Genomic DNA, 15,809 nt, shown 5'->3' on the forward strand with positions numbered 1-15,809 from the left:
CTACCATGAAAGCTCCAATTACAAAGGTTCACCTCAATATAAAGGGCTTCAGTCCTAAAGCCCTTGCTCACATGGCTAATCTCACTGACTTCATGCGACTACAAGATGATAGTATTTATATCAGAAAGGACCTATTCTATTCTGGTTCTTAGACCACGCCCATCACCATAGAGACTGAGTACCTTCCAGCGGTGCACTAAGCAATAGGATTCCAAGTCTGTGGTGGCCTAAGGGATGAACCACCCAGAGATGCTTTTGTTTTGACAAAATAACTCTGTGGATGCTGCTTCTCTTCAACTGTTTATCCCCATATGTGACACGGAGACCCCTTGTCAAAGGGTCCCCTGTTCTTTGCAAACCACTGTCATATCAGACCTGACAAACTCACTACACATAAGAACAGCCATACTGGGTCAGACCAAAGTTCCATCTAGCCCAGTATCCATTCCCTGTTGCATTCCCAGCCTCTGGCAAACAGAGGCTAGGAACACCTTCCCTGCCCATCCTGGGTAATAGCCATTGATGGACCTATCCTTTTTATCTAGTTCTCTTTTGAACCCACCAAACACAAAGCTTGCAAGGTATTTACCTATATTTTTCTAACATATAAGGTATCTACAGAAAGTTCTTCACTTATCAAGTGTCATTATCATGAGATATATGTACAAGTAATATTTAAGGAATAATGTAACTATGTTGAAAGTATGCTTTATGGTCTTGGATGTAAAAGTTCTTCACCAGGAAATAAGAAGTCTTGGTGATGACTCAGTCAAGCAGGAGGGACTTGGCACACCTCCCTGGTGATGTAATGCAAATCTCAATTGCCTAGCCTTGCATCATCCCAAGACTATCAGAGGAAAAGCATCAGAGACAACTGCAAACAATTGAAACCACTTGGAGGTAAAAAAAGGATCATTACAACAGACAGGTATTTACTTTGTCTATGAACAGAGATGAAAGACTGTTTCAGTATAACACAGAGTGAGGAGAAGTACTCTGTATCAATTCACTGAGGAACCATCTTGTGGCTCAGGGGTGTCTTTCATAAAGTTTGGATTCTGGTCCCTGTGAAGCCAGCCAGCTCTGTAACAGACTGAAGTTTGGTATGAAAACCTAGTTTGTTAGATAGGAAAGGTAACAATAAGTATAGGCACTAGTTTATGTTTTATGATTTTGTTTTGAATTGTAAACATTTGTTTCCATCACTCTCTCTTGTTTCTAGTGGAATATCTATTATTTCTTAAATAGACCTTCTCCTGTTTTATTATAAGTGCTGTGTGTTACATAGCAGTGGTGGTTTAAGGTAAAACTGGTAAACTGAGGTACACAGGTCCTTTTGGGAGCAGGGGATCTTGGGCTTCTGTGAGAGGCCAGTGTCAGTGGCTGAATACCATAGGGGAACAATTCAAAGGGACTGAGGTGCACCTATTGTTAATCTTTGAAGTGAAGCCAGGGAAGGCATAGCTCAGAGGAGAGTGCCTGAGTGGCTGGTGGTGTTAAGGAGCTAACACCCAGCTACCATGGGCAAGACTACCTCTTTCTAGAGGTAGAGGGTAACAAGGTGACTCACAGCCCAAATACCCTGAGAACCATCACACCATATCCTCCAAATTTTAAAATACATTTTAAGGCCCAGTTCCTGCACTGAGCTCTATGCAAGCAGACCCCTGCATGAACCTACATTGACTCCAACAGGGCTTTGTGCAAAAGCAGGGATCTGCCCAGAAACAGCTCCTTGCAGGATCAGGGCCCAAGTTTGCTAATGAAGCTCACACTGTGACTTTATCTGATTAAAATATGACCATACAGATCATTGTTGCAATGACTGTTATATATTTGCAACAAATCTTATACAAAATGTGGCATGTAAGATGTCTATGAAAAGGTTATGATTTGCTGGTTATGATTATGCTATCTGAATGCATGTATCATTTTTGTATTTGAAGTTTGAGTATTGGCTGTATACCTGGATTTCAAATGTTTGCCCCTGGGATAACGCCCACAAAGTAGTTAGCCAGCACATCTTGGAGGGACTATTCAAATTGAGTGGCCCATCAAAAGAACATTTAACTGACAATGGACCATAGGAGATGCCTGTCTACACTTAATGGGATTTCCTGCAGTGACTATGCAAAATGCATGGACATGTGACTTGCCCATGTGACTCCAAACGCCATCTTGTTGCTGTAATTTTCCACAGTAAGAACAATGGGGTTCCCTTCACATAGCAGAAGCTATAAAGGGTCCTGGAAACACCTCCATTTTTCCTCTTTCCTGCTCAAACCTCTGGAATATGAACTTATACTAATGACATGCATCCGACAAAGTGGGTATCCACGCACAAAAGCTCATGCTCCAATACATCTGTTAGTCTATAAGGTGCCACAGGACTCTTTGCTGCTTTTACAGATCCAGACTAACACGGCTACCCCTCTGATACTTATACTAATGGGAACATTCTAACCAATGGACTGAGGACCTTCCAATGATTTGGAAGCAGCCAGAGACTTGACTTAAGCCAGCAGTTTATTCCATCACTGCTACAAGCCTGAACCAAGAACTTTGCAATTACTGTATGTATTTGATTCCTTTAACCAATTTTAACTTTCTTTCTTTTTATGAATAAACCATTAAATATAGTGCCCATCTATAAAAAGGGAAATAAAACCAACCCAGGAAACTACAGACCAGTTAGTTTAACTTCTGTCCCAGGAAAGATAATGGAGCAAGTAATTAAGGAAATCATCTGCAAACACTTGGAAGGTGGTAAGGTGATAGGGAATAGCCAGCATGGATTTGTAAAGAACAAATCGTGTCAAACCAATCTGATAGCTTTCTTTGATAGGATAACGAGCCTTGTGGATAAGGGAGAAGTGGTGGATGTGGTATACCTAGACTTTAGTAAGGCATTTGATACGGTCTCGCATGATATTCTTATCAATAAACTAGGCAAATACAATTTAGATGGGGCTACTATAAGGTGGGTGCATAGCTGGCTGGATAACTGTACTCATAGAGAGTAGTTATTAATGGTTCCCAATCCTGCTGGAAAGGTATGACAAGTGGAGTTCCGCAGGGGTCTGTTTTGGGACCGGCTCTGTTCAATATCTTCATCAACAACTTAGGTATTGGCATAGAAAGTACGCTTATTAAGTTTGCAGATGATACCAAACTGGGAGGGATTGCAACTGCTTTGGAGGACAGGGTCATAATTCAAAATGATCTGGACAAATTGGAGAAGTGGTCTGAGGTAAACAGGATGAAGTTTAACAAAGACAAATGCAAAGTGCTCCACTTAGGAAGAAAAAGTCAGTTTCACACATATAAAATGGGAAGAGACTGTCTAGGAAGGAGTACGGCAGAAAGGGATCTAGGGGTTATAGTGGACCACAAGCTAAATATGAGTCAACAGTGTGATGCTGTTGCAAAAAAAGCAAATGTGATTCTGGGATGCATTAACAGGTGTGTGGTGAGCAAGACACAGGAAGTCATTCTTCCGCTCTACTCTGCGCTGGTTAGGCCTCAACTGGAGTATTGTGTCCAGTTCTGGGCACCGCATTTCAGGAAAGATGTGGAGAAATTGGAGAGGGTCCAGAGAAGAGCAACAAGAATGATTAAAGGTCTAGAGAACATGACCTATGAAGGAAGGCTGAAAGAATTGGGTTTGTTTAGTTTGGAAAAGAGAAGACTGAGGGGGGACATGATAGCAGTTTTCAGGTATCTAAAAGAGTGTCATCAGGAGGAGGGAGAAAACTTGTTCACCTTAGCCTCTAAGGATAGAACAAAAAGCAATGGGCTTAAACTGCAGCAAGGGAGATTTAGGTTGGACATTAGGAAAAAGTTCCTAACTGTCAGGGTGGTTAAACATTGGAATAAATTGCCTAGGGAGGTTGTAGAATCTCCATCTCTGGAGATATTTAAGAGTAGATTAGATAAATGTCTATCAGGGATGGTCTAGACAGTATTTGGTCCTGCCATGAGGGCAGGGGACTGGACTCAATGACTTCTCGAGCTCCCTTCCAGTCCTAGAGTCTATGCATCTATGAATTTAGATTTTAGATACTAAGGGATTGGCCTCAGCATGATTTTTGGGTAAGATCTAAGTTATATACTGACCTGGGTGTGTGGGAGCAGAAAAAACTTTTATTTTATGAGACTGGTTGTAAAGAATCAGTTGTAAGCACCTTTTAACCCTGTGTTTTTAGTGGTAATATAAGGACTGGGATGCCCAAGGAAACTACTTTTCTGACTTTTTGTTAGCCAGTGTGATGAAACAGAAGTTTACTTTGTTGCTGGTTTGGTATGGGGGGATTAGCCACCAGTCTTGGGGTGTGTCTGCCCTAATTCTCAGCAGTTTGTCCTGAATTTCGTATTCCTCAGTTGTGACCCACTGAAGCACAGTTACACACCTCTTGTGAGGAGTCAAGGAAGTTTTTCCTCCCCTTCAGAATGTTTAATTATTCATCTGAGGATGGGTGGTGGGTGTTCAGGATTGGTCTAACTCTGCTCCCACTGAAGTCAATGGTAGTTTTACCATTGACTTAACCAGGGCCGCTGAGAGCGGGTTCGAGCCCTGATGAAATTTTTTTTTCAGGCCCCCCCAGAAAGGGTGGACTGGCTAAACAGGGCCGACAAAGCCAGGGAAGCCGGGCCCCCTTCCGGACCGCCAGGCCCCGGTAATTTGTACCGGCTTCCCCCCCACTCTCGTTGGCTCTGGATTTAACTGGGAACAGAATTAGGCCAATGCTGAGCACTTTTTAAAATCCTACCCCTCATTTGAAATTGTCTGAAACATTTTGTAATAAACAATAAAAAGAAGTGTGTGAGCCTGTAGAGGGCGCCAACGTGGGCCCCGGGAATAGGTACATGTATACAGTAATAAACCTGTGGGGAAAACTATATTTGATTTTTAAGAATTAAGTCCAGTTGTATATTAAGCAATAACACTGTTTTGCCTATGTACAAAGATGGTCTTGCCTCACAGATTTTACAAAATAAAGCTGATTAGAGGATGTTCATTTACATTTTTCCATGCTACAGCATCTATTGAATTGGTATATGACAGCACTGGAAAGGAAAGAATTTCTAGATTGCATGAAAGCATTATTACTTATTTAACATTGTAAGTGTTTTCAGTAAAAGCAGCTAAGAATCCTGTGGCACCTTATAGACTAACAGACGTTTTGCAGCATGAGCTTTCGTGGGTGAATAGTGTTCTCAGTGCTATCTGAAGAGGCCTCATCCCCAAGGAGCTTAGATACTATGGTGATGGACTTGGGATAGACAGAGCCCAGGAAGGCAGTCCAAATGAGAAAATATTCACACTTTATTTTGTCTATCAGCATGCAATTGCTAAAATGAGTGCTGAATTCAGATTTAATGCAACCATTTTGCATTCTGACAGCTGCAAAGCAAATGCCTAGGGAACAGGTGCTCTTGGCTTTGCAAGATCTCTGGTCACAATCTACTGTGGCGGGCTCCCCCAGATCAATACAAGGCATTTTCCACAAATCCAAATCTTCCTCCCCCGCCTTCTGCCCGTACCTGTCTCCTTCCCCAATTTGACAAGGAAGTTCTCAATCAAACAGCCCTACTCCGGCTCTCCGGTAAGACCGAACTGCTGCATTTCGGGACTTGTAGTTCTCTCCCCTCCCCCGTCTATGCTCTCATCAAAGCAAAACCTGCAGCGCGCTTCCCCCCCGCCCCTCCCCGCGATATTGATCTCTGGGCCGGGCACGATGTGCGACCGTGAAGCGAGGCTCTTCCACCGGGGGCTGTACGCCCCCCCCCGCGCGTCTGAGCACAGCGGGGGGACTACATTTCCCAGGCTGCCTCGGGCGCAGGCTACCCCCTTGTTAGCGTGAGAGCCGCAGGTTGATCGTCTTGGCTGCAGATGAGCAGAGAGAAAACATTGGAGGGAGCGAGAAGGGGGCTGGAGGAGCAGTGCCTTGGGCAGGCGAATTATGCGGGCACTAGGCGAGCGCTGAGAGAATGGCGGCGGTGGAAGGTAAGGGCTCCCCTTCCCCCGCCTTGGGCACGCTGCAGCGCCCGCTGCTTCCCCCTTGCCCGGGCGCTCACCTGAGCAGCCGAGGGGCTGGCCCCGCGGGGCAGGGACGGGGAAGGCATCAGCCCAGGCTTCCCCAGGGGGCTTTGGCCACGTGCCGTGGGCTGGCTGGCGAGTGCACCCGCTGGGCGCAGCAGGCAGCGGATCCAGGTGCCTGAGAAGCGCCCCCTCTCCTCCCTCGTACAGCCCATAACCCAGTCATGCCAGCTCAACCTGCCCTCCTTAGCCCGGGTGGGCTGGATCCCTCCCCCAGAGCTCCGCCGCCTCTCTTTGCTTTCAACCCCCGCCCCCTTTATGCTAGAAGAGCTGGTAGATTATATATCGGATTCACGCCCTCCTCTTACATTAGTGCTTGGCTAGGCCAGGGATGGAAATCCGAGCCCCTGGAATTCACCCCAAGAAGTGCCAGTGTTTTGACTTCTGACATAAGTAGCTGTTTGTGTTCAGTTACATTGTGGCTGAAGTTGAGTGTATAATCAGGTGGCCATGGGGACAAAGAATGGCTCTGAATTCTGGGTGGGTTTGTTTTTAATTCCAGAATAGTAGGGGGCTGCCTGTGCCTCTTTGGCTGTTATTACTTGGGCTTCCTTGAGGCTATCTGGGCTCTTTCTGTTGCAACTGGTATTTATCAGTTGAAAAACTTCAGAACTGGCTCCAAGGTGCTGATGTTACACACAGGAAAGGCAGCTGAGCAGCACATGCATATCACAAAAAATATATAGGTTTTCTATTTTAGCATGAATTGAGTATTCCATATCACAACTCCTATCTTGCCCGCCCATATTTTTTTTAAATGCTAAAGCAGATGCTATAATTATCTCCTGTTACCTTAAATAGCTTCTAAATTTCTGAAGTGTAATATGGTGACACTGTATTATGCTTTCCAATCACAATATAGAAAGTGAATGTAAATCTGGTTGTATTAGTGTGAGTTTCTAAGATATGGGTGCCAGAGTATGCTATTGTATCCCACTCCGGCAAGTGGAGAAGGGAAAACATTCAGACACCATAGGGCAGGTTTAATTGGGGGAAGCCCAGCTCCCATAGAAACATCTAAATGAAGTGGCAGCTGCTGCTGTACTTGAGCACTTCTGAAAATCTGGCAGCTTTATTTAGGTGCTTAACTAGAAGCCAAACTCTTCTATGAAACTGACTAGGTGTATGTAGCCGCACTTGTGTTTTACTTCCACTGAGTACTTCAAGGAGATTTAGGTGAGAGAGAATGTGTGGTTAGGTACACTAGGAAAAATAAACTCATTTTTTTCTGCACTGTCCCTCTCAGAAATTCATGCTTGCTTGAGATGCAGTATATTCTAGTACACAAAGCATGGGTCTAGGTATTGGGAATTCCTAAACTCTAATCTCATTCTGGCCACTGCCTTTCTCTTTGGCCTTGGGTCAGTCATTCAGCCCCAGCGTAATGTTTTGAAAAGCATCCTTTAATTGTGGGTGTCTCATTTATTGGGTTCCCAAGACAACACTGAGCTTGGTTTTTTTTTTCAGAGGTGTTAAGTATCAGTCACTCCATTGACAGTCAAAGGGAGCTGCTGGTGCTCTACATCACTGAAAATCAAGCCCAAGCTGTTTCAAACTGGACATCCAAAATCAACTTTGAAAAATGTGGATCCAGGTCCAAAATTTCAGTTACCGCTTGGCGCTATGGTGGCTCGGCACCTCTGAAAATCAGGCCCTGGTTTTCTCTAGGCAGGCACCCAGTGCTATTGGCTTTTTCTGAAAACATGGTTATATGCATCTAAAGCTGGCCTCCCAAAATTAGTCATTTTGAAAATTTGTCCTTAAAACTCTATAGGCCAGATTAATTACTTAGCAGATGCAACTCCATTATTTTTTTATTTGTGAACCGTGATAAATGAAGAGTCTTGGTTTAATTACTGCTGCTTCTGTGGCAAAAAGGGTTAGCAATGCAATGCAAACTGGGTGTGTGCACCATAGCGCACACTTGGTGGGTAAAGAGATGAAACAGACTGGCATTTGGGAGTGTTCCAGTTTATACATGAACAGAAACCCCACTATGGTGCATTCTATAAACCTCCTTTATTTACTTGATTAAACTCTTCTTATTCTGTCTCCTAAATCCATTCATGTCTTTAATAATTCTTGTCATTTATGCAGTGCCTTCCATCTGAGGAGCTCAAAAAGCATTATAAATATTAATGAATTAAAGCTTTGCTAAACCCCTGTGAGGTAGGGAAATATTATCTTCATTATATATATGGGGAAACCGAGGCACAACGATTAAGTGGCCTTCCCCAGGTCACATGGGTAGTCTGTGGCAGAGGTGGGAATTGACCCTAGATATTTTACCCACCAAGCCTCTCCTCCTCAACAGGTTCTGTCTCACTGGGAGGTATTTGCATTTTGCAGGGTGACTGAGATGAGACGAGTGTGCAGAAGCCTCACCAGTGTGCAGAAGCCCTCCCCCGTCCTTAGGGGAGGATGATAATCCTGTTTCCTTTCCTCCAGCATCTTCCTGGGAGGGGGGAGAGAAATGGCAGAGAGCCTTTCTTTTGTTCTTGAGGGGTTTTGGGGCTTCTCTCCTCTTTATTTCCCCCTGGCAAAAGCAAAGAGCTGCTCCCCTTGGGCAGCCTTATGTTTTCTCCTCCCATGTAGGCTCTGCTGATTTCTCCAGCTCCTGCAATTGTCCTATTTCCTTCTCTCTGTATCTCTCTCCAGTTGTGTCCCCACTCTTCTTTGTGTCCTCTTTTTGTCTTTCCCTCCGTTTTTGTTCCCTGTGACTGTCTCTCTCCCCCTCTCTCTGTGACTGTGCATGTGTGAGAGAAGAAGGGTTGCTGTTCCCACATACTAGCCAGGTAGGATGGCTACCTGCTTTTCAAAGTGTGTGTCTGTGTGTGTGTGTGTGTGTGTGTGTGTGTGTCTCTCTCTCTCTCTCTCGTGGGGGGGAAAGGATGGACGGATGGCAAGGCTTATGTTTTCTTCATGGGATAAAACCATACTTTTACACTGAGGTACACCTCTACCCCAATATAACACGAATTCGGATATAACGTGGTAAAGCAGTGCTCTGGGGGGCAGGGCTGCACGCTCTGGCTGATCAGCGTGTCTGGCTCTGACACACTGCTCTGAGCGGAGTGATTAAGGGTGCTGGGCCAGGGCCAAGGGGTTGGATAAGGGGCAGAGGGCCTGGGGGGGGGGCGGTCGGGGACAGGGAGCATGGGGGAGCCACAGCCTGAGGAGGGGAGCTGCAGTGCTGGGGAACATCACATGGGCTTCAGCTGGTGCCAAGAAGTTGGGGAAGACTGGTCCACACGGGGAAGTTGCGGATCCAGGGCAGGGAGAGGTGCCCGTCCTAGACGGTGCCCCTGTCCTGGCGCTGGAGGGCTTGGCACACAGAGGGCCCAGCTGGCAGACTGTGCCCTGCTCACAGCAGCGCCGGGTGGGCTCTCCGGGTCCGTAGCGCACCACACTACCTGCTCACGGTCAGGGGCTCCGTTCACCTAGGCGGGCAGCTGGCCGTGGCATCCTCACCAGAGACTGTGGAGGAGGAGAGATGGGCTGAGCGTGGGCATGCACGGCAGGAGACACCCTCCCCCCGCTGGGCTGGGCACACTCTGTGGATAGGGCAGCGGCCACCAGGACAGTTCTTCCTGCCCTGCCCCCCGCAGGGCTTGCCCCAGCTGATGTGGTTGAGCAGCTGTGAGCACTTCTTTGTGCTGGCTTCCCAGGTCCTAGCACCTGTCCCGGTGCAGTGCGTGGCTCAGCGTGGGAGTCCTGAGGGTGATTGGGGGCGGGGGTTGGATGGGTCAGTGGTTCTGAGGGGTCAGTCAGGGGGCAGAAATTAGGTGACGGTCGGACAGGGGGCAGGGCTATTTGCTGACTATTAATAACAGAGATGCTTGAGGCTAAAGCAAGTTCGATGTAACGCAGTTTCACCTATAACGCAGTAAGATTTTTTTGGCTCCTGAGGACCACATTATGTCGGGGTAGAGGTGTATATGATTCTTTGTGTGATCAGTGCTTGAAATCCTACTTATTGTCTAACCAAATGTTTCTTAGTCTCTGCATATAGAGTATGTGTTATAGGCACCAAATAGGCAATGTCCCTTGCAACAACAGGGCAGGTGGTGCTCTTAGCTGGAAGGAGGTTTTGGAGCCATGTGACATTCCTACTTCCTGCAGAAGCAGCAAAGAATCCTGTGGCACCTTATAGACTAACAGACGTTTTGCAGCATGAGCTTTCGTGGGTGAATACCGAAGAAGTGGGTATTCACCCACGAAAGCTCATGCTGCAAAACATCTGTTAGTCTATAAGGTGCCACAGGATTCTTTGCTGCTTCTACAGAACCAGACTAACACGGCTACCCCTCTGATACTACTTCCTGCAGGAAGCCAAGAGATTACTTGTCCCTCACTGCTCCACTCTTCTCAGCCTGTGCATCCCTACCCCAGAAACGAATGGGAAATTAGTCAGCCACAGACCTCCTGCCTGGTTTGTCTAGTATCCACTAATGGAGGGAAGCTATTTTTTTCTTTCATACCTTAAGGTCATGGGTCCAGCTCTCCTTGCAGGATCAGGGCCTTACTCAGTCAAATGTCTAGGAATTTAGCTGGTACAGCAAATACCCAGCACTGGATTTGAAAACCTGAGACCTTTTCCTCTGTGTTGGGGCAATTGGGTGAGAGTGGCATTGCAATCACAAAATGTGATATTTGGTGTAGCTCCTTTGTGTGTTAGAGAATAAACACCTGAATGGGTAGGGGAAGGAGACAACTAGTACAGATCAGTATAATTATCCCAAGAGGTAATGTGTGGAATGACTGGATTAGCAAGTTTCATGGTGTCTGTATTTCCTGCTTCACCAGAGAATTGCTTGGGGTGGGCAAAATCCATTTGCAGGCCTTAAAGTGAGCCTATGTAGATGGGAGCACTGCCAAGGTAGGTCTATTTTTAGATCTAACAGTTTTGACAATACTCCTTTCAGTGTTTGCTTCTCCGCAGTAAGAATGAAAGAAGTAGGTCAGAGCTCGTAGAAAAAGCCTTTGGATCTTTGTTACAATGGTTCACAAAAATATTTTTCTTTTAGCTCTTGCAGTGGGGAAGGTGGGGGGAGGATGACTCTAGTACATATTTATTGCTCATGAAAATGAGCGACTGACAGCACTGGCTTGATAACACAGGCATACCGCACACAAGCAGCCCCTGCGGCTCTGACCTGCAGTACCCTACCCTACCTATTCCTGAGCAAAAATGCTGCTAATTATATTGTATGGTGGTTTTATGACAAATGCTACCGTCTAACTTCTGTCAGTTTGGTTTTAGGCCTGGGTATTGTATGAATAATGCTTCGGCTGCTGAACTCCTCCTGACAATTGACTAAGAGTAGGAGCCCAGTTCTTTGTTGCCCTAGGGTCCCCGTAAAATACTGTGGCAGCATTAGATGACTTTAAAGACAGTGGAACTGCACCCTGGGGACTATTGTCACTAAAAGGACTTGCATGGACCTGGTAGGCTCACCCTTGAAAACCCAGGGTAGAAGGCATTTTGGGGTGCTCTGTGAGCAGGGCTTGGGTTGGAACACTGCTGCATTCTAGTTGTGATCAGCCCACAGCCCCTATGGGGTGCAGGTGGTCCAAATGTAAGTTAGAGCAGTCCTTAGGCTGTTCTAACTTATCCAGGGGCCAAACCACTTTCCCTTCCTCCTCCCTGACACTCCCCTGCTCCTGTACTCACTGAGTCCACCTTGGCCATGATAGACAATCAGGCCCTGCTGATTCTTTCAGATCAGCCATCTGCTCTTGACCATGAGGTGTAAAACAGGTAAATGGAATTTTTTCTTGAGTGTCTTAGTCTTTTCCTCTCTGAGATCCCAGAGTATTGGGCAGTTGCTTTTCTGCCCAAGGCACTCTCATGCAGTTTTCCATAGGGCTCCATTCTTTCACGCCCCCTGTTTAACTTGTGAATGAAGCCTTCAAGATTCCCAACATTGTGTGCCACAGACCATAGCAATGGTGGGAAACTGAGAAAAATGCTAGTGATATAAGGCCTTGGAGAGTTATTGAGGAAATATAGGTGGCATAGTCTAGTGGATAGGACCTTCGGCTGTGAGTTAGGACACTGGGGTTATATTCCTGGCTGGGGGTGGCAGGTTTTATAATTTTTGGTGGTGCCCAGAACGAGTGCAAGTCCTGCCCCCACCTCCCTGTAAGCTGATATATATATTTTAACAAATAATGTAAAAATGGACTGGAAACAGTAAGCATTTAAGTTTCCCTATATCGTACAATATCACCATCATAAGAGAAAAATATTTAAGAATATCACCCTTATTAATACTCTTGACTATGGAAACAATCAAGCACTCTTGGATCAATAACCCTCAAAAGCAAATACTTTCTAAAATTAAAACAAAGTGTAGCCCCTTCTTTTGCAATGTTCTGCAGGAGGCAGCAAACACTTTTTGTCGTTGTTTGGTGGGGGGCTGCCCCTTGCCCAGCGTGGGGCAGGAGTGGTGGCGGTGGGGGGGAGGAGAGTGTCATGACACTCACCCAAGCCCCAGCTGCTCAGGTTCAGGAAGCCCCCTCACCTCCCCCTGTGCACCTCAGCCTGCTGCCGGCGCCACTCCCTTTGTTGCAGCCGGCGAGGGAGCACAGCGTGGTGTGGCAGGGCAGCTGCCCAGGGCAGGCAGGGATACTCGGGGGAGGCATGTGGTGGCAGCAGGTGGGGCTGGGGGATGCTCCAGGGAAGGCATGCAATGGCGGCAGGTGGGGCCGGGAGAGAGACCCGATCCCAAACATTGGTGGAGCCGGGCCCATATTGCTGGAGCATGGGCACCATGGGCCCATATAACTCACCACCCCTGCGGCTGGCTCTGCCACTAACCTGCTGTACCTGTTCCTAGCCCACCCTCCATGTGTCTGAGGTGTTTAAGTTGTGGCCTTTTTGAGACAGGGATTCTAAGTCCTTCCTTCTCCTGTGAACAAGAGCTATGAGTTGAGGGCTAGTATAAGCATCTCTTACTTACATTAGTGGGCATTTACTCATGCAAATAGTGGTATTGACTTCAGCTGGATACTTGTGTGAGTAAGTACTTCAGGGTTCTACAACCTAGCCCTCGGTTATTTGCTAAAGGCATGCAGAGAAGAGGTATAGTTATTAAAGGTGCCAAAAATAGCAGATAGGGGAAGTGACCAAACTATGCTCTTGGTTATCATTGTTCATTTCCAGAATAACTCCGTTCATTTATTTAACCAGAATTATTCTGGATTTGCGTGAGGGCAATTGAGAGCAGAAATTGACCAAGGACCACCAAGTAGAAAAGACAAATTTTGAATTTTGTTGGACACTGTAGTGGTGCTTTTGGGTTGGCAGATGCCATATAACCATCTGCTGCTTTGCCTAGATTTCCGGAGGTGGTAGTAACCGTTGCAAATAAATGATAAGTCCATGGAGTTTTACATTTTCAAAGTGCTGTATAAACAGTAACTGATGAAATACCACAACATCCCTGTAGTGGGGTGGCTTCCCCACTCCTGGACAGCAGGTGTTAAAAGCAGCCAAGCTAGGCTGATTAGGGAAGCCACCACAGGTGTGGCCAGCTCAATTAGGGCCCAACTGGCCCTGATAAGAGGGCTGGGGGCCAGGAGCTGAGAGAGAAGGGCTGGCTGCCTGAGAGGAAGGTACCTGAACTGGAGCAGTGGTGGGGAATAGGGCAAGGGAGCTGGGGAACTCCAGCCTGGTAAAATCCCAAGCTGCAGGCCTTGGTGAAGGTCTACCGAGGTACTGGGGCTACAGAGATAAAGCCCAGGGATAGGCGAAGGCAGCAGGTCCTACCCCCTTGCCAGTGATGAGTGGCCATTGCACAGCAGTCAGTCCCAGTGAACAGGGGCTAGATAATGACTGGCAGTAGCCACTGAGGCAAAGTGGGTGTAGAGGGTGGGGGTTTCCCTGGGAGGGGGAGACCCAGAGTGTGGGGGTACTGCTGGGGTAGAACCCCAAGGTAAAGGGCACCAGGGTCTGAGAGGGACACGGGGCCAGCAGCAGGCAAGACACCGGCCTGCAGAGGGCTCTCCGTATGCTGGAAAAGAGCCAATTCCCAGACAACCAGTAGGAGGCGCCGCACTGGTGAGTCTCAGCTTTGCTACAATCCCTGTCAGGTTATGTAAATAAATTATTGTCTCCACTTTACAAATGGGGTTACTGAGAGAGAGAAGCTGTGATTTGTCCAAGATCCCAGAGCACATCTGGAGCCAAGACTAATTCTTGCCAGTTCCTGGGCTGTGCTCATTCCATTATATCTGACGTACCAGAGGTGAAAGGATATTGCAGATAGCACTGCAACTTAGCTGTGCTCCCGGGTCTACTGCACTATGCTGAGGCCAGAAAGTAGGGGTAGGAGTGGAAGAGTAGCTGCAATAAGCAGCGTATTCTCCGTTGAGCATGAGCTAATGCTGGCATAGCATAGAAGGATTAATTAATGCTGTTCTAAACAGCATTAACTAACCCTGCATGCTCTGTGACTCCCCTAGAAGGAGTCAGACAGAGCAACTAGTAGGTACTGGGATTTAACATGGACAGAAGCAAGCTGTCTTAGTCCTGCCTGTGAGAACCAAAACATATGCACAAGGAGATACCCATCATGCATCTGGTCAAGAAGAGGGGTGGAGGACAGTATTTTGGGTGGATCCCAGACCTTCTGAATGCTTGTTAATAGAGTTTTGACTCCTGCCAACTTGGTATCCCTGCTGGCGGTGCAATTTAGTAACTGCCTTTTTAATCCCATGAGGTTCTGCTACTGCTTTGTGTGTGTGTGAATGCTGGGTGGGAAAATAGAGCTCATAAAATTACTCTGTGTGTATTAATAGTAAAGTTCCTGCAAAAGCAAGAAATAGACTTTTTTACTAACTAGTGCTCTTTCCAAAAAAATGAAGAAAGAGGAATTGTGACTTGTGTAAATGACAGCTTTCTTCTGTATTCTTCTCTAAGAAAGTAATGATACACTTTCAATGAGCAGTTTATTTCTACAAGAGTGGGCTGGGTATCCGAGACAGTAGGATTCAGTGGTATGAGTAAGCAGTAGGAGGTGAGGAATTATATTGTAGGAAGGGAAAAAAGGAATTTTCAGTCTCCATAGGGAAGGGATGGGCTCAGACAGTGGGAGGTATGGTAGGAAGAAGCGTGTTGTAATAAAATGAAGAAAAGCAGGGCAGAAAAACAAAGTCAATTACGAGATTACAAAATAAGTTAAATAGGCTAATGAGATTTTATAAATATTTTCCATCTTCCTTTGTGTTCATAGTAAATTTAAATGGGGATTAAGCATTGATTCACAGCTGAATCAAAGTCCAATGTATTCCATATACTTACTGGATATATGCTTTTATAAACTATAATAAGGAAAATGCAAATTTGTCTGGTGTATTGAATTCCTTACTGTGACATTTATACAGTAATCAAAAAGACTTTTCCCAGTGTCTGTCGTCAGGCTTTGTGCGCTAGATAGTCTTTCTAATCTTCAGAAGATATTTCTGATGTTACAGTTGCTGTTTACAGAATTGAATCTCAAAGTAAACTACCAAACATTTACTGGCACATTGCAGAATGTGATCTATAGTTCAAATTATACTACAGTTATTAAAATTAATTAACAAAGTATGTTTTGTGATGCACAACCCCTGCTCCTTTTTAATGTTTGTTCACCTTGCTTGATTGTGCAATGAGCTAACTGCAGGTAGACCTGCATCTGCGCACAGCTTATGGCAGGATCAG

General features: G+C 46.2%; 1 protein-coding gene across 3 annotated transcripts in view; it reads left to right on the forward strand.

Annotated features, from left to right (window-relative positions):
• The first annotated feature begins 5,867 nt into the window (after window positions 1–5,867).
• The window catches only part of SAMD12 (sterile alpha motif domain containing 12), a 232,430-nt gene continuing 222,488 nt past the window's right edge, over window positions 5,868–15,809 (forward strand). For all 3 annotated transcript variants that reach the window (XM_045006592.1, XM_045006594.1, XR_006577107.1), the window contains exon 1: window positions 5,868–6,007. In XM_045006592.1, the coding sequence (XP_044862527.1) occupies window positions 5,992–6,007 (16 nt within the window). In that variant the 5' untranslated portion in view covers window positions 5,868–5,991. The remainder of the gene's footprint in view (window positions 6,008–15,809) is intronic.

The sequence above is a fragment of the Mauremys mutica genome, chromosome 2, assembly GCF_020497125.1.
Source record: "Mauremys mutica isolate MM-2020 ecotype Southern chromosome 2, ASM2049712v1, whole genome shotgun sequence".
Taxonomy (NCBI): Eukaryota; Metazoa; Chordata; order Testudines; family Geoemydidae; genus Mauremys; species Mauremys mutica.